At 40.7% G+C, this 25,468-nt stretch overlaps 1 protein-coding gene across 6 annotated transcripts in view; it reads left to right on the top strand.

The window, feature by feature from the left end:
* The window catches only part of ndrg4 (NDRG family member 4), a 66,206-nt gene extending 41,129 nt beyond the window's left edge, over positions 1–25,077 (top strand). For 3 of the 6 annotated variants that reach the window (XM_084364811.1, XM_084364813.1, XM_084364814.1), the window contains 14 exons: positions 10,289–10,394; positions 14,269–14,389; positions 14,648–14,710; positions 15,325–15,385; positions 15,506–15,592; positions 15,699–15,755; positions 15,954–16,057; positions 16,149–16,205; positions 16,459–16,510; positions 17,900–17,947; positions 18,847–18,882; positions 19,021–19,072; positions 19,260–19,298; positions 21,138–25,077. In XM_084364811.1, coding sequence (XP_084220937.1) covers positions 10,289–10,394; positions 14,269–14,389; positions 14,648–14,710; positions 15,325–15,385; positions 15,506–15,592; positions 15,699–15,755; positions 15,954–16,057; positions 16,149–16,205; positions 16,459–16,510; positions 17,900–17,947; positions 18,847–18,882; positions 19,021–19,072; positions 19,260–19,298; positions 21,138–21,292 — 1,038 coding nt within the window. In that variant the 3' untranslated portion in view covers positions 21,293–25,077. Of the gene's footprint in view, positions 1–6,902; positions 7,110–10,288; positions 10,395–14,268; positions 14,390–14,647; positions 14,711–15,324; positions 15,386–15,505; positions 15,593–15,698; positions 15,756–15,953; positions 16,058–16,148; positions 16,206–16,458; positions 16,511–17,899; positions 17,948–18,846; positions 18,883–19,020; positions 19,073–19,259; positions 19,299–21,137 lie in introns of those variants that run through there. The other 3 variants (XM_084364815.1, XM_084364816.1, XM_084364812.1) reach the window with 3 other exon arrangements.
* The last annotated feature ends 391 nt before the right edge of the window (positions 25,078–25,468 follow it).

Here is a 25,468-nt window from a genome sequence, read left to right as displayed (position 1 = left end):
CTTCATCTTTCTTTGTTTGTCATCTCTACATGCTCGCTCACTTGGGTAAACAGTAATGCTGCCTGTGCGAACAGCAAAAAGAAAAAGGTGGAAGATAGCTATCTGTTATTTCACAAGGTTAAATATAATAGAGATCATAATAACTATTTAAAGAAAGAAAGACAGGATGGTGGAGTCATTTGTGTGTAAAAAAAGGTCCCTTGTTTGGAGCCATTATCCAGTTGAGGCCTTTCTGTGTGGACTCTAAATACATGCTGGTTGGGAACAGGGAACTCTAACATGCCCGTATGAGTGATTGCAAGTTTGAATGTCTTTCTGTGTTACACCTTGTCCAGGGTGTACCTGCCTGTCACCCAGTTATTGCTGGCGTAGGCTCTAGCCCCCAGTGACCCTGCACAGGACAAGTCAAGATAATGACCAGATGGATGGAAAATGACAGCTTGCCTGATTAGCAACTATGTCTCAGTAGTTACTTGGCTCAGAAAAAAAGCTTTCAAAACTTGTACTGTTTTGGAACAAGTTCACCGACACTTGGGAGTTTCAAGGTGTGCCATATTTCAGCTTTGAAAGCTAAAATAACCTCCGTCTCCAAAATAAAAAGCAATACTTATAGTCACAGTACCTACATCTGTTCAATTTAAAATGACCTAAGTTACATCTGGTCATTGTTATTAAATCGTAACCTTGTGTCGAAAAGACTACCTCTAACAGTGAATGGTGATAATGCTAACATATTCTTTATACCACTTTAGTCAGGATTGAAGTGGCTTTTATAAGATACCTTAAGCTCAGCTGTGTTGATTTCTCTTTTTGTTAGTTTAAACTGTGACATCTTACTCAGGCCTTGCTAATAGACTACTGTAGGTATGACGTTTGTTGGCTAAGTTAGCATCGCCATGGCTCCCTTGACAAAAAGCCAATAGGATTTTAGCCAATAGGATTTTGGATTATTGCAGAAAGCTCTGTAAACACAAGTTTATGATAGTTTCATGTTTTGTGCAGCAAGATAAACTTCACAGATGAGCACAACTTTTATGATTTTTGAAGCATAAATGCAATCACCAGAAGTAAATCTAACATTAGGATAAAACTAACTACATCACGACCACATGACTTAAACATCATCAACACTTAGCTTCTTACTGCACTGTACAACACACACTCTACTATAAATTGATCAATGCACAAGTTGGACAGTTTGAGTTAGATTAGTTTGCATCCACAATCCACCTGTGAATACTGTAAACCTCTGTGTTCAGCGTGATGACGTTTAATGTCCCTGACAACCTGTCATCCACCATCTGTAGTCTCCTTACAGACAGATTTTAAGTTGTAGAACAAAACATGAAAAATCTTTTTAGCGTGTGTTAACCACAGATCTTATGTCAGACATTTAACTGAAAACCAATTTAAAAAAAACATTGACTATGATAGGAGGAAACCAGAAGTGCAGAAATGCTAACCTACTCCTGGTTTTAGGACTCATTCATGCGGCGCTCTACATCTTTGGACCTTAGCTATCAATTTCAGTTACTCTCAACCCTTACATTATTCTATAAGCATTAAATACATAATAGCCTACATAATCATTGCTGCTAGCAACTTTAAGCTAGCACCTACCTACCACAGCAATGTATAAAACTGTGACCAGCAGATTTCTGAACAAGAGCTAATGCAAGCTAATGCTACATACCGAGCACAAAACAGCAAACAGCTGAAGTGAAGGAGCGGCTTATAACAAAAAGTCAAACATTAAGTGAGAGCCAGTAAAACAACTCTCGTAGACCTTCTCGTTGTGAAAGATCATAAAAACTGCCTTCATTTTAGTTGTTGGGTTGGGTAAAGGTGTCCACAGCTGACTGGTGGTGACGATGCAACATTCCTGAACTGCTCTAAAAATACTGTAACCATAGCGTTATGGCCTAATGTTTTTATTAATTTATACCAATTCAATTTGAGTACTAAGTACTATTAAACCATGAGTGTGCATTAATTAGATCTTTTACTTCAGTTATAGTGTTAAACTCAAGAACATTACAATGTATTGACTTGCAACTTGTATGAAAGATTATGGCATCAGTTTGACAAGTCCTCTGAGTTTTTTTCCACCTTCCTTTTCTGAAAGTTGATTTTCACACATGTAACTAGTTTGCTGGTTTATTTTAGTCAGACGTGCTGATTGTCAGACAGGAGTGATGAAACCATGCTCATGAAACACCTCCATTTCACACTTCAAACTCACACTTCAAGTTCTAAGACAGTGACACTGCATTTGACAAGCAATGTTATTACTGCTCGCTGGGCAGCCTGCCTCCACCTCATTTATAGAATTCATTCTTGAAGTATTTAATACCTTTGTAGAGACTTCCATGTGTGTTCAACTAAACTGTATAAGGTGTACAGATCATGAAAAGCTCTTATTCTATATTCTTAAGGAAAAGATTTTTAATCCACACTCAATGTCTCAAGGAATACTTTAGTCTTGCACCTGTCGCAAGCTGGGTTTAGATGTGCGCACTATCCACCCTCTTCACATTTTTTTCTATTCTTCTCATTAAAGAGCTCTCTGACACCTTGAAGGGTGACTTCAGTCATGTAGCAATGTACAAAACCTTGACTAGAACATGATCTTATCCTGCAGAGGATGGCAAGATCACAGTGAGAGTGTTTCTGGTTATGTCAGAGAACTGCATGTGTGGAAGCAGGCAGCACACCATTAGCCTGAGGAAGTTCATTGGTTGTTAGTTAAATAACTTCTGACCAACTTCAGCAGAATGCGCCATCAATTAAAGTTGTGAAGAAGTAAAAGCCTGCAACTTTTCAGTTAAGGTCAAGAGGAGATGCTCTAAGCAGTGTGCCAAATCTCAAAACTGTAAATCTACACAGAGTACTCCTCACATTCGGTCAAGTTATCAGCTCCTTGTGAGAATGGAGATGTCTGATTTCGCTGTTCGTCGCTCCTAAAGCTGATGAGTCAAGACAACCAAGGTTGTAAGACTCTTTAATCCTGACACATCAGATACATCTGATAGATTTTCATCAGTGGTGTTTTTTAATAGTGTGTTCACCACCAAAGTGAGGTTTGACTGCGGTTGTTTGTGTTTATTTGTGGTAACATTACTTGCACTAGTGTTAATTTGCCCCAAACAGGCGATTTACTTTACTGTACATTAGCCATAAGTTAGTGAGCAAATGCATGCACTGATGCAAGTATCTGTGTGTTTGAATTCAGGTCAACCTCTCACTAAACTCAGCCCTCACCGGAGACTCCAGTTCTCTCTCTTGTCTTTCCCATCTCTGTAACATTACGTTCATGAAGTAAATTACATTTTCTCTCCAGCTCCAGTTGGCAGTGAACATTACAGAACATAAACACCCGACAATGGAGGTCACCTCTGAGGATCACTGCTACAGTCAGTTTGATAAACAGGAGTGAAGATAAATCCACTTTTAATTTCAAAAGTTATAAAGTAATCTCTGAATTTGAAGATATTGCGGGTGTTTATTCCTCCAGAAGGTCTGGATCTGCACAGAACTCTGTCCTCCAGAGCTGGAGGAAAAAGGAAAAGAATGTAAAAACTTAAATTGATTAATATTACATTACAAGCTGTTATTTGTGAAATATGTAGCTATGAAATCAATCAACTGATTTTAGTATTACAGCCAGTATGAGAATTTAGAATTTAAATGATGGGATCATATAACATCTTTAATTTTTAAATGTCTATATGTCTGCAATGAATATTAACACTTTAACATGAACAGTCTTCCTGGAAATAAGAATAATTACATTTGGAAAATATGCAGTCAAAATAACCAGGCCAAAAATGCAGGCCCGCAAACTTCTATGTGACAAAAATATATCCATACTACAAGTGAAAACAAGTGGAGATATTTTTTAAAATTGTTTTTAATTTGATTACTGTACCCGCTCTGCAAAAACTATTTCAATGAATACAGGTTGCAAATTATTCTGAGAGTTTTGTAGATGTTCAGGACAACTTTCAACCCAATCCCGTGAAAAAAAAGCCGTTGATGAGGCTTAGAATATACAGAAATAATCACAAAAATGATGAAAGTTAGGGCCAAACTTGAAAAATTCATAACTTAAAATATGATTTGGAGTACAGCTATAGGATTTTACAAGGTCCCATGAATTTGATAAGTTTGAATATAAATGTTTTCAAGAAAATCTCTGACATGAACAGGGCGGGCAAAGGTGAGTTGGTACTGTATGGGATGACTCAAATATCTTTCTGATTTCAATATTTGTTCAAACTCTCACTGCTCTTCAAATGCTTGCTGGACGGGGTTGTATGTTTAAAGGATGCAGAGTCAGCAGGGAGAGAGAGTTCATTGCTTCTGTGGAGGAGAGGGGGACAGAGTCAGAGAGAGACAGGGAGGGAGGGCAAGCAAAAAGTGGCATTTCAAGTTGAGTCAGCATGCTGAGTGTTCTGTCAACAGGAAAGGGGGATAGATGGAGAGAAAAGGGGGAGAGATGGGGTTGAAGTGGCAGAACAATGAGCCGGGAGACTCTGTGTGTGTGTGTGCGTGTGTGTGTGCATGTGTGTGTTAGTGAGAGTGTGTGTTTGCTGCAGTCAGCATAATAGTGTCACTGTTACAACATTACAGTCATGTGAATATGCACGTACACTTGTCAGCCTTCAGCAGAAATCAATATCTTATTTGGTCATTTTTGTTGTAATTAAGTTGAAATATACTTCTGAATTCAAAAGCTGCTTTTTTGGCGGCAAAATGAGCATCCTGGACATTTAATCAGAGCTCAAAGTTTGGCAAAAAAGGCAGTTATTCTTGACATGCAAAAGGATTAAAACAACTATTTAATTAACCAAATATCCTGTAAATACACTGGCATTTGTAACAATTCAGACAGAGTTCAAATTGGCGTGGCTAATAGTATAGTAGTACTATAGTAGATAGAGTAGTAGAGAGCGTAGCTTCTCTGTACAAATATGGCGGCCGTGTTGATGCAAATGTAATGTTTTACCTCATCAACTTAGACAGGAGCAACAAAAGACTGGGAACGTTGTGGAACGCTCCAACAACACCTGTTAGGAACACTCCACAGGTACACAGCTTCACTGGTAACAGCTGATAGTGTCATGATTGGGCGTTCTTGAAAGACTCAGTTGCACAATCAAGGATGTGGTGAGGTTCACCACTTTGATTGTATAAGGGAGATTACTACATGGGCTCAGGAACACTTCTCATGAACTGCTGTCAGTTTGTTTGCATATGAGTGCATCAGTTTTTATTGTTTTGTTATACACAGCATCACACGTGAGAGACTTGTAGGTGGAGGCCACCAATCATCTACATCTCGAAAAACTCACCAGAGCTAACCGTACCTGAAGGTACAGCACTGAGGCCCATCTGTGAACAATGCAGTCAAATTTAAGGACTTGATCCCTCTTTGAACTTTATTTTATCTTTATCTAACAAATTATGTCATATTGAGGTTGGAAAATTCTTTTGCCAGGGAGACCAGGCAAAAACAACACCTAAACATAAGAAGACAAACTAAAGAAAATCAAATGAGGAATTATATAAAATATAATAGCAGCTAAATGTAGACTAGAACATGGATGGACCCTTTGGGATCTGTCAGGACCCGGGGGACCGGGCTGGGTTCAGACAAAGATTTTGAAATGATATCTGGGATCAATTTGATCATATGTGATGAACCTATTGTGTCCTGTGAGGTGCTGGGGTTTCTTATTTATGTGACAACACTTTGAATGCAACACAGAGGCTATTTGTTACTGTCCAGGTGGCAAACTTTCATTCAGCTTACAGTAACTGTGTCAGGCTAGAGTCGGGTTCGGATGTAAGAAAACACAACGCCTGTTGGTCGAGTTTGAGTTGAGGTTGGTTACTGCTCTCTTGGACTCAGACAGTAATATGCAGCCCAGGCTGCACCCTCACGTTGACTAAGAAGACACATTTACCACAGAGTTTACAACGGTTTACATCAGATAGGTTAAACGTTCTGTCCTTCTGTTCCCTTAAAATTAGCCATAGTTAAACCTGACATGAAACATTTTTGTGGAATGACCTTTCCTCAGTGAGTCAACCTAAAGACTCCATTGATATGGATGGATTTTTACCACAATTTCACCTGTATGAGCGTAACTCCACAAATTGTAAGCATTTAAGTGTGTTTACAGGTCCTGGGGAGTACTTCTGCACAGGTGAAGATAAAAATACCTTTTATGGCTCCAGAGGAAGCCTCATTGAATCTGATAATTTGCCTCCATTGATGTCACTCAGTCTCTAAATCGCATTGTGGTTGATGTGGGCACCAGGTTTTGAAATGGAAGAAGAGTAGGTGGAATAAAAGGTGATCATTTGTTTTTAAACGGTTCATAATGAGTCCAACAGTGTTGTAGGAGTGAAATGTTAGACCAGTGGACTGTTTTTCAAATGTTTCACATGCAGCTTCCTCTGGAAGCGGAGAGGTTGTTGCAATATCAAGGCGTGATTCTCCTTTGATTCTTGATTATTGCTGGATAACTTGTTATGTCCAGGCTTCCTGCAGACTTACTGGTCTCCTCATATTTGTCATTAAAAGACTTGACCTGAACACAGCTAATTCATGAACAGCAGCTGTCTTGTTCTTGTCAAAAGGCTGGAACATAACAAGGTCGCTGAGATAAAACATAGAGACAGGGAAGAGGAAACAGATCCAAATTGGAGCAGTGGTGCTGATGAGAGAGAGACTGAAGACTGACAAGACAACTGACCAATCCTGTGCAGGGGAGGAAGCAGTCTGAGCAAATCAACTGCAGCCTGCCCCACACCCTGCTTCAGCTGCCTATAGAGCGTGAGGAGGGAGGGGGGGAGGAGGGCTGCAGCTTGGTGCTTAAGAGTCTGGGTGGGAGTAGTGCAGAGCAGACAAAGACACTGCAGCAGCCTGCAGCCTCCACCATCCAACTGTCCATCCTACAGCGAGTGCTCACCAGGACCTAGTCCCTTAAAACAGGAGAGGTCTGGCCACTCGACTGCCCGTCTGCACACTCCTCTTCTTCCTCTTCTTTGTTGGCTGAGAGAACAGTTACTGTGGAGCCATGCCTGAGTGCTGGGACGGGGTGAGTGGCAGGGAGGAGTGTGTAATGGAGGGATGCACACTGTACCTGAGCGTGGCGGTGTGAATTACTGTATTTTGATCTGGTGTCAACTACGTCAGAATAAATGTCTCGATCTTTGCAGACTGATGATGTTTTTTGAGCTGCTTGTGTCGCCTCTAAATATTACATTTTCTATATTTCTTTAACAAAACTAATATTATTCTGAATAAATTCTGCTGGTGGTCAAAAAAGTGCAGCTGTGTGACAAAGATGATGCGGAGCTTGTTGTGTCTATGTGCTGCACTCAGAGGGAGAAACTGCAGCGTCAGTGTCAAATGATGGGTCACTCTTTGACTCTGGCCCACTGACACACATACGCTTGCCAACATGCTCTGATGCACATTCCACTGCGGATAAACATGTGAGCATGTGTGTGTGTGCAGGGGTGTGTGTGCAGGGGTGTGTGGTGCAGGTGTTAATCCTCCTGCGGTACCATCCATTTTGGCAACCTTGAAACAGATGAGTAAAGGTGTGTGTGTGTGTGTGTGAGGAAAGGAAAGGAGGACGTCTCTTTGTGATTTTCTGGTTTATCACTCACGTTTCATGTGTTCCTAGCTGCGCCGTCAAGTAGCTGAAATTTTTGCTGCTTTTTGGGTCTCAGGTCACAGTTAAACCTACAAAATCCCTCTCATCATGTTGCTGTGGTGCATCAGTCATCTGACTTTGAAAGCTGCTTTTCCACGCTCACTGAGAGACATTGTAAATTTCCTCTCTGTATTTTCCTCCTGGACGTCTGAAGGTCATCAAGATCTCTGAAACGTCTCCTTATATCCAGAAAAACTAGGCACTGCAGACAGTCACAGTGAACAAAGCCCCTGATGCTGTAAACTGCCTCAAATTAGAACGCTGATTGCAGATAACACCAATGTTGACGCTGAAATAACAGAGAGATAATCTTGCTGAATTAGCTGCACGGCTATCTGCTGCCGAGGGGATTATGCAGAATTTTAGCAGTTGGCTGCATCCAAATGTGCCGTTTGGTTCTGTACCGTGAGTCATTGGGAGTTATATATATATATCACTCCATAGTGAGTGCGTGTTGTTGTTATGGCTATTGAGAGATGCTGCAGATTGACAGTGGGCAGGTTAACGGTTGTTTCTGAGTGTGCCAGAATCATTTTCAGGTGTGAAAGGGACAGTAATGATGTCAGAGTGTGTTAGACCTCTGTTTGTGTGGTTTAAATTGAAGTATATAAACAGTAGAGTCAGCATCATCATCAGTGTGTGTGTGTGTGTGTGTGTGTGTGTGTGTGTGTGTGTGTGCCTACATTGCGCAGCTCATGGTAACAAATATCTCCTACCTCCATTTTGAGTTTGCTTGGCTCTGACCAGACAAAATGTGGGTCATTATACAAGAGTTTGGATACTCAACAAGCCAAATGCTGGAACAGATATGAGCTGTTAGAGATCTTTATGTTCAATTCATGCCAAAAAATGAAAAATGATTTAAAAAAAAAAATAATCAGGGAAATAATCTGAACACTTGCAGTAGTCTCTTTATTTAAAGTCTCTTTTTCAAGAGACATCTATGTACAGACACACAGATCATTCACAGACAGACATTGTCACAATTAGGAAAAACATTTGCAAATGTGAAACAAGGGAATGTAACTTTATAGTTCATTCATTCATTTGTATGCAGCAATGTATTTGAACTTTTGCCAAATTCAGTGTGAACAGGAGGTTCAACTTGTGTAAAAACCTCCTGTGACCTGACATTTAATCTGCAGTTTTTATAGTACAGCCTTATAAATATAAATAGATAATGACCTTAGTTTAACCACAACACTGTGAATCTTATTTCTGTGATTAAAAGCAAAATGAATAGACAATGTAAACTATGTCTGGTTTGTTCTCAGGTAGGATACGGAAGATAAAGAGTGCTGAGTTTAGAGTCAAATGAACGTTTTTGGCAGTTCAGGTCAGAGTATGTGGGTTAAAGCCCCTGTTAAGCTCTCCAGTATCAGTCGGATGAATTAGTATATTGTGATATAAAATTTGAGCTTCCATTCAAATCCTTCCCCATGTTTGGCTTTTTACTACTGTACGTCCAATTTCGAATGTTTCCTCCCACATTTATTCCATTCCCAATTTCCCAGATGTTTTTTTACACACACTGTTGTTGTTGTCAGGGTCTTTAGGGGTTACACTTACAACCATCATTAATAAAAGGTACATTTTATTTTATTTAACTCCAGTTTTATAAAGTAAACCTTATAAATATTTATTAAGCAATTGAAATATTTATAACTTTCTAATGACAATCGAAATAAGAATTAATTAACCATTCAGAAAGTATTATTAACATCATTTGCAACTTTGCAACAAACAATTGCTTAATAAATGATTCATAAAGCATTTCCTTGTTTGTTAACATTGAAATAACTCTAATTCATTGCTTAATTAATCGCATATTTACCATTTATCAATTAGTTACCAGAGTCGGTCACGTTCTTTTAGTCTTTATTTAAGATAATATTTTAAATGGAAAACAAATTTCAGAAAGCTGACCTATGTAGGTTAGACTCTTATTCACCCATTTTAAAAATCCAAATTACACAGCACAGATTCCAGTTGTCTGAATATTTTAGTGGCTCTGGATAAATTCATGTATTATTGATTCATAAATGGAAGTGACAGCTGTGAAGGGATTGAATCCTCAGTATTGTCACCCGATCACATACAGTCAAACCTTCATTCTCTCTTGCCAAAGAAATGTGGAGAGCCATTTACTTTGTACGTACATTTATTTGACATTTTGTCAATCCATGTCCAATAATGAACTGTCTGGGACACGATTCACTGTGGTCATAGGTCACACTAATTACAGACCTTGTTATCCGAATGAGCCTCTGGACATCTGCCATACTGCTGTGAAGCTGGTGATTAATGAGGAACACTGCTGCACTGATTGGCTGTTAATGGTTAAGCAGGATTTGTCCAGCAGGTGCAATAATGAGTCTCTCGCAACACACAGCGCTTCAGACATATTGGTGTCGCATTTTGAAACACTTGAGATTATGAACCACTGAGGTTTGTGTTTACCCGGGGAGGATCCAGGTGTAAATGTTTCCAACAAAAACAGATGACAGTGTGTGAACCACCAGGTGAGTGACGGTGTGTTTGTGTGTGTTTCGCAGGAACATGATATCGAGACCCCTTATGGAATGCTGCACGTGGTGATCCGCGGGGCACCCAAGGGAAACAAACCTGCCATCCTCACCTACCACGATGTGGGACTGAACCGTAAGTATCCAAGAAAAAATGTGTGACTGCGTGTGCGTGGCTTGACAGATGTTCCCGGCTTGTCGGCGAAGTGTTTCTGCACTTATCAGAGGTGATAATTGGCCTCAGTGCTGCATCATTCCAGGAGGGAATGATGCTTTTCATCTGCGGCATGAGATCACGAATATGCTAATAATTATAAAAACACTCTATAACAACCATTTATTAAGCAATTGTTTATTGCAATGTTGCAATTAATGTCTATAATACTCTGTGAATGGTTAATATTGTTTGGATGGTCATTATAAAGTTACAACTGATGTTTAACAATCTTTACAATCGCTTAATAAATGGTTTATAAAGTCTTCCATTGTGTGTTACCAGTGAAAAAAACTACTAACTAAACATTAATTACCTTTAAATTAACCATATGAGTTGATAATTATTATAACTTAACCTACAGTGTGTGTGTTTTATCGGGAAGTTATTAAGCAGTTTCTTGTACCTGAGGGTTAGGGTTAGGGTTAGATGGGGATAAATTTGATGTTATAAAATCACATCAATTTCATAAGATTTCCTGTCAGGATTTAGTAAAGGTCATCGTCATAACACAAATGATACACAAATACCCTCTCAAGCTCTAAAAGCTAAGTGTTGACTATCGTGCTGTTCGTGTCATTCCACAAAGTCACAGCCTGCCGTGTATGCCGGCTTTTAATACAGGCTGAGTGGTCAGTCATTTCATAAAGGCAGGGATAATGATGTAAACTTGCGTACGGGAGAGGAAGGATGGGCAGGCAGAGGAGTTGGGAAGAGAATCAAAACAATGAAGGCGCTTTGTCTTCAAGTGTGATGAGAGGAGACGAAAATAGAGAAGAGGAAGAGATGAGGAGGCAAATGAGAGGGTGAGTGTGAGAGGCATCGATGAAATGTAGGTCAGAAAAACATCCCCATCCTGCGGAGAGAGGTTGGGCGGGGCCGGCAGCGCTGCGGTGCGGTGCAGCCTTGATGGGTGGAGGTGGGATGAGGACGGTGGGGGTTTGGGAGGATAGCGTGTCGTGGAGCGGAGCTGATCCACGGCTCTGCTGACTGCAGATATCTGGCTTTTGTTGTCTGTCCCACTGGCCTTTATTGGTCCTCTTCCTTTTTTGCTGTTATCTTTAAGCTGATTACCATCGCACTTTAGCAAAGAACTAAAGAAATGGGGGATCATACGAAAAAAGAACAAAAAGAAGGAAAATACTGTAAATAATGTCAAATATAATAGACTAAAAACCACAATAGACAATACAGAATATTACTTGTGTTTTCCTGCTGCAGCAGAACCACGAGGCCATTAGTATTCATAGCCAGTCACTAAATCATTCGACTGTGGCGCACAATCACACAGGATGGAGCAGGAAAGAAATGGATGAAAGTAGCCGCACTGGAATAAAGACATAAAGGAAAATTGGGAGGGAGTTCATTGTTCCAGTTACAATGAGTCCCAATCAGCAGATGGCACAGCGGTCCACCAGTCCCTGATTAAAAAACACAGAAGTAGACAGAACAAGAGAACAGGAGGGAGTGGGAAAAATGTAATGAAGAGAAAGAGTTCAGAAGTGCGAGAGAGAGAAAGGAAGGCAGGCAGAGTGATTTAAGAAGCAGAAAAGAGATCAAGGAGAAGAAACTGTTGCCGGAATAGCCGAGGAGAGGGGTGACAGGGAGACAGGCTTAAACAGACAGGAGAAGAAAGTGCAGAAGGAGAAAGTAGGTCACGGAGTCAGTGAGAGTGCAGACTGCAGCGCTGACCGATGATTCAGCGTGCACCGATGAGAAAGCGGGAGAAACATCTCACCTCTGTCCTCACGTAGCATCGGCATTTTAATGTTAGCCCACATAAAAACAAAGTGGACGTCAGCATGGCAAAGGTTAGTGGGTAACCTTTACTGCCTCCCGTACCTTTCCTGTCCAGCCCAGTTGTCATGTTAATTGGTCCGTTTAATTAACGTTGCTCAGCCAGAGCCCCGAGGAGGAAGCAATGTTGCTGCCTGGTTTCACAGAGTATGACACACATGTGCTCAAAGTAGGCCAACTGCAGAGCCAGTGGGAAGAGGGAGGCAGCTGGAGCGCTGGCATCTTTAATACATGGAACTATTTCAGAATGAAATGTTCTGACTTTTCTATACTAGTACAGGTGAAAGAGCTCTAAAAACCAAGAGTCAACCTCAAAATAAATCTATTATATTTGTGAGGATTTATTTTTTTTTTTTTACATATACAATGCAGGCAGGTTCATTTCCAACAATAACCTTTATCGTCTATCGTCTTCATCAGTGCAATGAAACAGGAAATTTCACCGTCGATTTTTACATTACCTCAAGCAACTTCTTCATTTTGTTCTGAAATAAAACAAGTTTTCATTTTGTGGAAATCAGACAACATTTATGTATAACAATATATCTGTGATAGGCCAATATGTGCCAGTTATCTGCACTGCCCGATATGTCAGTCGGTCTCTACTCATGTGTTTCCTAAAAGAAGAAAAAAATAAAGAAAATTATAAGAAAATTATATTATTAAATCCTACTTGACTGTTAGAAGACCAACACATCCTCATACCAAAATTACAGAATAGGTCAGCAGCTTGTAAAATGACATATATCACTGTTCATCAAACAACTTGACTGTTGCAGTGTACCAGTGACCGGCAGACAGGACCTTTGTCATATGCTCGCCGTTTGGTTAGGTTTAGGCTTCAAAACTTCTTGGTTAGGTTGAGGAAAAGATTGTGGTTTGGGTTAAAATGACTACGTTACTTCTGTAGGTACAAATGTACTCACCACTGACTTCTGGTTTCACACTGTACATAAACAGTGGTCCCCTCAGTGGGAGTCCTGTGGTTGTTTGACCCGACCATCCACCCCGTCCTCCTGCCTATACAGGCTTTTGGCTCTTTATGCCTCTTCACCTGACTTCTGCTTTGCTGGGGAAATAACTACTACAGCCGGTAGAGGTCCCCACCCAATTAGAAACATAAATATGGCTCATAATAAGCTGCTTTCACAATTGACCTAGATGGTCATTTTTTTTTTATGAGGACAGGACAAGACGACAGTGTATAAATGACTTTCTTACATTACAGTTGCCTACAGTTTCCATTGACAGCACAAATTAAAACTCCTAGTGTTAATAGCGTTAAGGTCATTAACTGTCCAAATACTATGTTTTTGTTAGTAACTTTGACAGTATAACTACTTGATGAACATATTATTCAACAAACTGGAAACTGGTGAAAAACTAGCCTAGTTTCATCAAAAGTGAAATAATGTATTTATAATTTATTTATAATTTATTTGCACGTTCTATGATTTTGTTTATATGTACACTGTAAAAATAGAAACTAAAAGCAGGACATTGTGTTTTTATGAGCAGTTAGTGTGAAGTTATTTCTCGACCAAACATTTTTGCCTCGCCTTTTACTTGGCCAAAATGGTAGTTTAGAGTAGTTGATACATAGTCACAAATAAAATATGTCACAGCATTCACATTTAGACAGAATCTATCTTTCTTTGTGTTTGCCAAAACAAAACAAAAAACATTTTAGAGTAATTTATGGATGAATTCATAGTTTTGGAGGTGAATAAGGGTTGTATGACATATCAGATTTGTTGGAAGGAGTCTTTGCCTTCTCCTTCTGGCTCAGGATCAGTTGTACAGATGGCCACCTTCAAGTTCCCCTCTGAGTCTGATGCATATTTAATGTGATCACATTCCTCTGCTCCCATCCCTCCATCCTCTCCTCCTCCTCCCTACCCTGCCCTTTGCTTTCATCCCACCTCCCCCTCACGTTTCTTCCACCTTATCTCTCTATCCTCTCACACCACGCTACCTCTGCTTATTTCCTCTCCTACAGACAAGCTGTGCTTCAACACGTTCTTCAATAATGAGGACATGCAGGAGATCACCAAGCACTTCGTGGTTTGCCACGTCGATGCACCGGGACAGCAGATTGGAGCGTCACAGTTGCCACAGGGGTACGAAACGCACACACACATTTTTGCACATGGCCAGACAAACACTTTAATACAATAAATGTTTATTGTTCAATATATGTTCATCATCTAGTGAGGATTAGGCTTTTAATGATGATGATTAAGGGAATCATTTAGGATGAATTTACTAAATGACTTGAATGCATCATGTAAAAAAAAAAGAGATGCTTTTAAATGCAGTGATTACACACACAGCATGTGAAGCAATCATGACCAGAAGTCGTGTCCGCTCTCTGACAGGTACCAGTACCCGACAATGGACCAGTTGGCCGGGATGCTGCCCACCGTGGTGCAGCACTTTGGGTTGGTGATCTCTGCTTTTAAACTACACGTATTCCACATTTAATCACAGAGCCGACAGCCATCTGCAGGGACATCGTGTCCTCTTTTTACTCTGCAGGTTGCCAAAGACGAGATATTTTTTGTTGCTGCATAAACCAACATTTTCATGTAGTTGTCCTATTCATACCGATTCTTCTGTACATTTTTTTAGTACATTCAAAATGATCGTGAGGACGACATGTCTCATCTGACTTTGTAAGATTCACCTTTTGGTTTCTGTAGCCTTGATCACATTGTAGCTTCATGGCCTCAGTGTTTGATTCCTGAGCAGTGTCTCTTGATTGCAGAGTAAAAATAAAATAGATCGACGTTTTCTTGCCAGCAGATGTAATTTTAGCTCGGACATTCAGTACCAGCCGCGGCTGAGACGTACAGCACTTTGTTCTGCACAAGCCAGAATTTCAGTGTGTGCTGCCAACGGTACAGTTCTGCAACCTCGTACAGGCACAGCAGGCTGTCACAACAGTGTTTGTACTATTTCACTGTACCCGCCGCTCATATGAACTATTTAAAGTAGTATATTATTATGAATCTTCAACACATGGCCTCTAATGCACCAATATTGTTTTTTTTAGGTTTAAGAGCATCGTTGGGATCGGTGTCGGAGCTGGAGCTTACATTCTGGCCAAGCTCGCTGTAAGTCACATCTCAACATTCACATATTATATTATATTATATTATATTATATTATATTATATTATATTATATTATATTCAAGATGAGTCTTACATATATTTCTGTGTCCTCTGCTCTCAGCTGATCTTCCCTGACGTGGTGGAGGGTTTGGTTCTGCTCAACATCGACCCCAATGGTAAAGGCTGGATCGACTGGGCTGCCACTAAGGTACCAGTTTATAACTGCATACTGGTGCTTTTGGGTTGGCACACTTACACTTTCTAAATCTGCTTTTTGTTCTCTTTTGATAACAATCTCCCTGTCTGTCTCCCAGCTGTCAGGTCTGACCAGCGCTCTGCCAGACACTGTGCTGCCACATCTCTTCAGCCAGGTAAGCTCATGATCCGGGAATAAAATGCTAATTGTTTTTCAGTTGCTATTTCAATTTCAGGAAAAGAAAAGGCAAGGAAAACTTAAGTCTCAATTATATTTTGCAGAAATTGTCTTGAGATTGTTGTACACATGTGGCAAATTATTCATGAATGCATCGTTGCAAAGGTTCTGACCCAGTCTGTATGGTTCTCTGCAGGAGGAGCTGATGAACAACACAGAGCTAGTGCAGAGCTACAGGCAACAGATCAACAACACCGTCAACCAGTTCAACCTGCAGCTTTTCTGGAACATGTACAACAGGTGGAGAAAGAAACATTTCCCGCTCACAGACACACATGAACACACAAGTAATCGCTTCATCTTAACATGCACCGCGTCTCGTCTCTTTCAGTCGGAGGGACCTGGAGATGAACCGCAGTGGGACAGTGATCAACGCCAAGACCCTGAAGTGAGTCAGTTTCATTTTACAAAGAATACAGAATCCATTTGATTTACATTCATTTATTTCATCAAATACAATAAATACACGAATGAAGTCATTAGTAGGTCAACAATTAGGATAATCACTTACTTGTTTAACTTGTTTAAATTATTAAGGAGACTTTTTCAGAGCTGAATAGAAACAGAAAAGCAGGTGGCAAACAAGGATATTGCCTGCGTCCTGCCAGCTACTTGGCTAAATATTCTGAATGTCCCTTTAGGTGTCCTGTGATGCTGGTGGTGGGAGACAACGCTCCTGCTGAGGAGGGAGTGGTGAGTCCATCATCCTGTATAATCCGCCCGCTCTGAAGATTTCTTTTATCTCATTATTCAGTGCCTCCGTCTCATCAGCTGTCCTCCGTCTTTGGCTCGCTCCCTGAACCTTTCCACTTCCTACTTCAAAGTAGTCCGGCCTCAGAGAAATATTAGTCTATCTAAAGCTTTAAACAGCCAACCAACCCCCTCCTCCCAGTGTTCTTGCCCTGTTCAGTGTTTTGTACTTGGCATGTAAATCCAGTTAGTGACTGTTTGTCCTCATTCAGTGAAACAGAAACAGGTCAGCCAGCACAGACCTGGTTCACTCTCTCCACAGTCCTGCTGCACCCCGAGGACTCTGTCTGTTCTGTCTGTCCATCTGTGTCTGTGTGTGCAATGCATGACTTTTATACCACAGGTGTGTGTGTGTGTGTGTGTGTGTGCGTGCGCACACATGTATGTGTGTGTGTGTTCTCTCCAGGGGCCAGATGGCCTCACTCTGTCTCTCGGGTTTCCTAGTTTGAAGCGGCCCAGATATTTATGCTTCTGCACCAGTTAATCTGCAGCATGTTCAAATTGAAATCAAATCACCCCCGCTGTCAGATGGAGGAGCGAGGCGGAGGTGCAGGCAGGCAGGGCGGAGTGGTGTTGTTATGAAACATCTTGGATGGAGAGAGGGATGGAGAGATGGAGAGTGACAGAGGAAAAGAGGGCAGCAGTGTGAGGAAATGAGAGACGTAAACAAAGGTTGTTTTATTGGATGTGACAGATGGAGGTCACGTAAATATTTCATATCCACTGACGTGTTCACTCCCACCTATATGACACATTACTTTATATTTGCAGCATCTATTTTGTTGTGAATTTGCATGTAATTGCTTGTCATCCGATAATGTATCGGCAGATGAAGCTCATTTATACAACTAGACATTACAAGAGCTTTAAAAAGAACATTTTGTGAGATGACTTGCACTACTGTTGTGTCTTAATGTGTGTGGACAGTCAAATATGTAATTTGGAAATCTGTGGGATGGATTAAAGATTAAACGCAGCAGAGAGGAAAACCCTGTTCCATGTGTGTTTGTGTGTGTCCAAAATTGGGAGCTGTCATGTATCTGTTCACATCTGTCGTCTGTGTGTGTGTGTGTGTGTGTGTGTGTGTGTGTGTGTGCGCACACTGCGGCTGTGCTCTGCTGGAGTGACTCATCTCTGCAGCACACTGCAGCATCTGGGTCACTCACATACACACGGACCAATGTAGCCTCCATACATCAACTATACATCCAGCACACCCACAGTTCCTCCACATGTCCTGACCTGATCTAATGCTCCCTATAGTACGCAGGTTTTTGTTGCTGCAGCTCTTTTTAGGCTCATTCAGTTCAACCTGCTGTTTTTGTCCTCAAGGTCGAATGCAACTCCAAACTGGACCCGACCAACACCACCTTCCTAAAGGTAACTCTTCGTCCTTCTGGCCTACTGCTGCTCCATCATTACACCAACAGTCTGGATTAATGTGCAAGCAACACGTCGGTTTAGATACACTTTTTACATTTGCAAAATAATCATAATAAGTACAGAAGATATGAATGTTTAATTTTGAACACAGCCTACATACCAATTAATTATGTGCTAATGAGTCTTTACTGACCTAGCTAACCCTAACTCAGAATGAAACACACTACTTTTAAAATAGAAACTAGTCCAGTGAAAATGATATCATAAAAACTAAAAAATACAGATAAGACAGATTGCTAAAACTTTGATACATTCCACTGCTCAGGTATATCCTCTGGGACTTTTCATGTGATACTTTAGTCCTCAGCAGTGCATTGGAGGGACTTCCTGTGATGCCCAGCAGCTTTCTGCTCTCTGAATGACTCGGATAAAGTAATGATTCACTCCCCTGTCACCAAAACAAATAGGTCTTTGTGTTTTTGTATCTTACAGTAACGGTTGGATAGAAGCAGCGGGTGCACCTTTACTTCCGCAGCATTTTCATTAAGCACCAAACCAAACACATTATTCAAAATTTGAGTGGAGGAAAAGCAGAACGGCACAATATTGATATTGTAGCAGTCATCATTTTACTAACATGAAGCATGTAAAAACAGATAAAAGTACGGTTTGATACTGGATTATGTAACGGAGATGTGACAGGGAGCTTACACAGTTGTTTCCAGTCAGGATGGCTCCTCTTTAAAATATGAAATGTACGCCACATATTATGCAGTTACACAGTTATTGTTACTTGCAGAGCAGAAGCAAGCAAAGACGATGTACATTAGCTCTAGTTCCTGTAGCTGTGAGCTATTAGCAGTGTGGTTGACTGCTGCTGTCTCCTCTCATGGTAGATGGCTGACTCTGGTGGACTTCCTCAGCTCACACAGGTAAAATAACCTTGCATTATCAACTGGCTGCCATACAATCAAATGAAATCTAAACAGAGACACACCACAAATGTATCATCCATATTTGACGTTGTTCGAATCCATTGGAGTTAAAAACTGTGACGTGTTGTTTTCCAGCCCGGCAAACTGACTGAAGCCTTCAAGTATTTCCTGCAGGGGATGGGCTACAGTAAGTATCCATTCAAAAAGGACTGTGTTAAATGTGTGTATCTTTGCCTTTGGAGTCATTTCTTCTTTCTAAAAGTGATTTGAGCTGTAATGTTGTAGTCATGTGTCACTGTGTTGTGATGTATTTCATGCAGAGGGACATGAGTTGTGTTAATCTTGCCCTCTGTCTCCTTGCCCCGTTCTCTCAGTTGCTTATGTGAAGGATCGGAGGTTGAGTGGAGGGCCAGGTACTTCCCCCTCCCTGTTCACCTCTGACCTCTTATTGCTGCCCTGATCGATGACATTGGCATTTTAAAATTTATTTTTCAATTTGTTTTGGTTATGAATACAATAAGTTGGGCTGCTATGAAATTACTTTTGCTGTCATTTCCGGTGTTCTTTTGTTTTTTTTTTATCCCAAGGACATTTAACCCCATTTTTGTTTTAGCAAAAAATAATTTTTCCTTCCACGGAAAAATATACTGCCCTCACTTCCCCTCCCCCCATTCCTTTGCCATTACATCTCCAATACGGCTCTTTGCATGGCCTTCAGCTGACTTTGAGCAAAGCCTTTTGGACTATGTGTAACAAATGACCATTAATGTGTTATTTCCAATGAAAGAGAAGTAATTGTTCAGACATTAGGAGAATGGCCAACAGAAAACCAAATTTAGCAAAGTATACAATGTGAAACACTAAAAGACGCACCTATGAGAATCAAAACCATCCTTCAGGGCTTTGGGCTTCAATATTTTCTTGAGTTTCGTTGCTGTCAGGATGAAAACACGAAACCTCATCATACGAACAGACTCTTCAGTGCTTTGTAGCCTCTTGCAGCTTATTGTTTTTATTTTCGGGCCAGTAAACTGTATTTAACTCTATTTCCAGAATCAGAAAGAGCTCTGATAATCCCACAGTACACCAGCAGGCCAGCTATAAATGACAGACATGGAAAGTTTGTGACTAGATGGTGAATGTAGTTGACCGTTTTGCAGCTTGATATTTTTCTCAGGAGTTGGTGGAGGCCAAAAACAGACAGGAAGTGAATATTTTCCTTATTTCGACGACTTATAATAATGAAATATAATGTGCAGATAGGCAACTTTTTGTAACCATGTTTGGCCTAACAACTTAATGGAATAATACTGTATGTAATTGTGTTCACAGCTTGTTGTGCTGCCCCTTAGTGGCCACAAAAATCTATGAAGCTACATGGCAGGGTCCCCATCTCAACTGAAGGGAAACACTTAATTGTCAATCATCAGTGCTCAATAATAATATATAGATAAACATAATATTATTATTGCTCACGCTGAACACGTTCAGACACTGGATTAATGTATAGAGTTTGACAGGTCTTGAAAAAGCAGCACAAAAACAATCTCAACACCAGGTCAACTTGCTTACAAGTTACAAGTTTTGCTATGTAATTAATTAATACTTAAAGGAATAGTTCATCCAAACATGAAAATTCAGTCATTATCTCCTCACACACGCTGATGGAAAGTCAGATGAAGTTTCGTAGTCCACAAAACATTTCTGGAGCTTCACAGCAAAACAGCGTTGCAGTATTCTCCTAAACAACCGAAGTAGCTGGGGACTTGTTTCAAGAAGTGTTTTTATTTATTTTAATTCTTTTTTTAAACAACTCCCCATCTACTTCAGTTGTTAAGGATAATGCTGCAACACCATTTTGCCATGAAGATCCAGAATAGTTTTGTGGACTATGAAACATCCGACTTTTAATTGCCTAGGAAATGAGTAATGACTGAATTTTCATTTTTGGGTAAACATTAAACATTAAACTTTATCACAAACACAAACTGAGCCCAGAGTTCCTCCTGTGCATGGTGCGTACAATGTGACTCTGTGTAGACACATTAACAGCTTTAAATAAACAACCCCAACCATTCATGGGTGTTGTGCTAGCCACTCAGCTTTTCTCACCAGCTACAAAAAGGGATATTCCTCAGTTCTGGCATGTACTCCCCATATCTCCCCAACATCAACTTATCACACTGTTTTGTTTTTTTTACTAAATGTAATGCTGAATCTTTGTCTTCCACCCCTCCCCCCCTACCTCCCAGTGCCCTCTGCCAGTATGACCCGTCTGGCTCGCTCCAGGACGGCCTCCCTGACCAGCGCCAGCTCCATTGACGGGTCCCGCTCTCGGGCCTGCACCCATTCCGACAGCACCGAGGGAGTCGGCACGGTCACCCAAACCATGGAGGTGTCCTGCTAAACTGAGCCATAGAAAGAGGGAGGGAGGGGGTAGAGGGATGGAAGAGAGAGACAGGGAGGGGCAACACTGGAAGTGAGGTTCATGAACGAGGTGGAGACAGCTCTCTCTGTCTTCATCTATCTCCTCCGGATCCCTTTTGTCTGCCATCTTCTTCCCTCCTCCACTGTAAGATACCATATGTATTGCTAACGCCCTACCACACCTGTCACTTAAAGATTTAGACAACTGTTTTCTTTCTCTAGTTGTCATTCTTGTGTTTGCTAAGTGTCTCCTCATTCTTTGCCTGCACCCGTTATAACACCCCCCACCCCCCCAAAAAATATAACCCTGTCGGTCAAAAATCCCCACAGCAATATGTGATAATGAGCTGCTGATGATATGAACATCTGTCAGAGATGGTGAAGGTGCAGGATTTTAAATACGTAAATGAAAAATTGTTATGCATCAGTATTTTACAGTTTATTCTTTTCCTGTATGGACAGAATGTGAGTATCTCTCTCTGTGTCGTTTGCAAAGGATGGTCCTTTCAGAGGGGGTGTGTCCAGAATTTGACAGACAGCAGAACACAGCTTATTGTAGCTGAGTGCACCTGTAGTGCTTAGAGAGGAGTCGTAAGCTGTTTTTAGTCTGAGAGCATAGCTAGAATACCCCACGCTGATTTAAAGCTGCACTTAGTAAGATTTTATGTCAAATTTGTAAACTAGATTTCAAATGTAGGAGTGATCCAATCAGCCTACATTCGGCCTGCTGTGAGCAGGTGGGCTTGTTGTTTATTGATAGACCAATATTATCATACACGCTTTTCCAGCAGAGTATTAAAAATCCATCTGTGTATTAGCAGACGAGTGTGTTTGTTCAAGATAGTCAGAGATCAGAGACACAATCTGAGGCTAGACTCAACGAACTCTAATTACACCCTGACAGGAAATTAAACCCCGGCGCCAGTTGTAAACCTAGCCTCTACATCACCACGGAGCATGGCTGACACAAATGTGCAGCTTCCGTCTGTCTTTACTGCGTTTACCGTAATAATCCGAACATGATACGGCCACATATAACTAAGCTTGCAAATGATCTTGATTTTGAGCAAGATGACAATCTGTAATTTGTCTAATCTATTGTTTAGTGTCAAATGAGCATAAAATGACAGATATAGATTTACAATCCAATGCAGGCAATGTAGCAGTAAATTTCATAGAAACACTTAATCAGCATGCAAAAAACTTTGTGTGTGAATAGAACTAAATATAGTGAACTAAGTATTAAAATGCTTAAAAAAATAATGGAAATACATTATGAGCTTAATATTTATGTGTGATGTTTGTATGTAGCGTGAGCACTGAGGAATAGAGTTATATCTAATAGAGGAATTAATGTCATTCTGTATGAGCTTAAATTGCAAAAAAGGGAGTGCATATAGAAGATTCAATTGCTTGAACTATGTTTATCATGTCATTTGAATCAAAACCGCAGACATGTCAGACTGGTGACCATGAGCAGTACACTGATGTTATTGATTAAGTTCAAATATTCCTTCATTACTGCCATTTGGAGCCACATTAGTGCACCGTTGCTGAGTGCAGCTTTAACTTGAGTGTCATCTCATATTTCTAAGACAATCCACTACATTAATATAGGCTAGAATACGTATTTATCAACATGTATATGCATGTGAATGTGAAAGTAATCTTAGGGCATTCTAGTATCTGAGTAGTATCTAGTTTTAGGGCATTCTTCATTAGCACCTTACATGTGGCTAGTTAAATAGAGCCATGGATGCAACCGCCACCATCAGTCTGTAGCTCCAGTGCATGGACGTGGTTCTGGCCGTAGTCGGCTCTTTGTGGTCTCTAACGTGACAATCACACTCTGACCCAAACCAAACTAGACCAGGGGGACCGAGGCAGGACCAGGCCGACCCGACGAAACTTTCCGGGTCACCGCCAAAGAAGTCGCAGAAGCCTTCCCTTACAGCGCCCAGCCCCTCTCTGTGGATATACCAAAGCTGCCCACACACAAGTATCCACAACCACACACACATTCCCATGCACACACACATTTTTACACATGAAAGCTGTGTGGGCTGTGCTTTGTAAGGGAACTAAGCCAAAGATAAGACATGAATACACTAAATTCACATAAAAGAAGGAACTCATCGCTATGTGGTCAGTGTGTGTTTTGATGTGCTGTGTAACCATAATCTCACAAATATAGTACATGTATATAGTTTTAGACTAGTGAAGCTGTGTGCTGTTATCAGCTCTAATACTGGACCACCTTTTCATTGTGCTCCGAGATGGGGTCCCCTGGTTTTCAGCTTAGTAATGTACAGTATTCGTGTAACATATTCACCTTCTTCTGTTTCCAGTTTTACACAAAACCCTTTGGTCCCCTGTCAGTAGGGGCGTAGCTTCCAATCGCTGAGGTGTGCGCTTCCCTGAGGCGGCCTGTAAGGGGCGGGGCTTTTTTGGAGCCATTTGGGCGCCAAGCTCGGAATGTAGGGCAACCCCCAGCCACCTCAAAAAATAACCCCTTCCCCCTAAAAAAATCACATGGTGCCCCGGCTCTCACAGGCAAACCCAGTCGCACCCTAAAGGGCTATCAGCTGAAGTCACTTTTTAAAATGTTGGTCTTGTTAGTCGTGTTTCTGAGATCCAGGGGACCCAGGAGAGCAGTAGACTGACAGAGAATAAGCTTTTTTCATGCAAAGGGATTTTGCCAAACACAGAGAGAGATTCTGAATGAATGTTAAAGGAAAACGAATGTGTTTTTTGTTGAAGCTGGAGAGATTATTGTTGAACTGTTTGAGCTATCCAATAAATGTAAAAGATTGAAAAACTATCCTGACATGCGAGAATGAGAGATTATGAGGAGATATTAGACACTCACCTCAGAGATATTAAACACCTCAGTCGCTCCACTCCGAACCTCATGGATGAAATTCATGAACACTGAAGAATGCATGTAGCGGAGTTCGTAAACGATCATCTTTCAGTGTTTCTTCTCTACACTAAGCTATTTTCTGCCATCTTCACTTTGGTTTCCTCCTACACGACTTCTACCCAAACTGCCTGGGGGGCTCCTGAATGTATTTTGTCCCTTTTTGAAGTGCTGTACAGTATTGTCGACCTACGCCTCTCAGAACCCCTCACTATGGTTTGCACTTCCGTTCCTGCTCCACATCTTTGACATCTAACCCTGTACATGAAACCCAGCTCCTTCCTGCTCCTCTGCAAGGTCTATAAATAGTGACGCTCAGTAGCATTTGTGGAAGTCCACAGTAAGCTGCCACTGGATCAGTGTGTATAGACCTTGGTCCTCCTTGCACTTGTAGATACTTTTTATTTATAGAGCAGGTTACCCAAACCCTAACACACCTTAACACTACTGTATTGTGAAGAAAACTTATTTCTGTTCCTCTTCCCTTCGAGTTTCTCTTTTTTATAGGCAACAATAGGGTGTAACCTCATCTTGGTATAATGATATTGGTTCATGTGTACTACTACTATTCTTCTTCTTCTTACTGCCATTATGATTGATTTGTATTGAGCAATAAGTTGTAACTTTTTTTTTTTTTCTTGTTTGGATTGTTTCATATTGTGGGAGTCTTCCCTATGAGCTTGTTTCTATTCACAACAGTAGAAGGACTCTTACCTGCTTTGTTGTCATTCAAATGTGTAATGTAAAGTTTAAATATATTATATATAAATACATATACAAAGTAAGCTGTCTCTGTCCATGTACTGATCAAGTAACAAGTAAGAAATAAAGACTTCATGTCAGAATTTGAGGAGTCAGGTGTCGGATCATTTCCAAATGATGGTGAGCAGCTCTCACCTCGGCTTGCACAGCTCTCGCCTTAGCTGGTTCTGCCTTCACTTGTATTGTGACAAGAGCATATTTCCTTTTTGTATTTCTGAGATAACCCTTATTTAATAGACAGCCATCACCCTTGGAAAACAGATTTTAGTGAGGCATTGACGACATCAGCTGTTTAGCACATTAGTGTTCTTCAAACAGTTTACGATACTTTTATTATTCTCATTTCATTGCAAACACTTCACCGCTCACCTCATGCAGACCCACTGTTTCTGGAAAATTCTAATAGTATCTGTAATATTTCTGTAGATGCATCAGCAAAAGGGAAAAGAAGATCACAGTGTTAGAGACCTTTTT

The sequence above is a fragment of the Pagrus pagrus genome, assembly GCF_965226575.1.
Source record: "Pagrus pagrus genome assembly, chromosome: 10".
NCBI classification, from domain to species: Eukaryota; Metazoa; Chordata; class Actinopteri; order Spariformes; family Sparidae; genus Pagrus; species Pagrus pagrus.
This window is presented reverse-complemented; position numbering and strand designations above follow the sequence as displayed.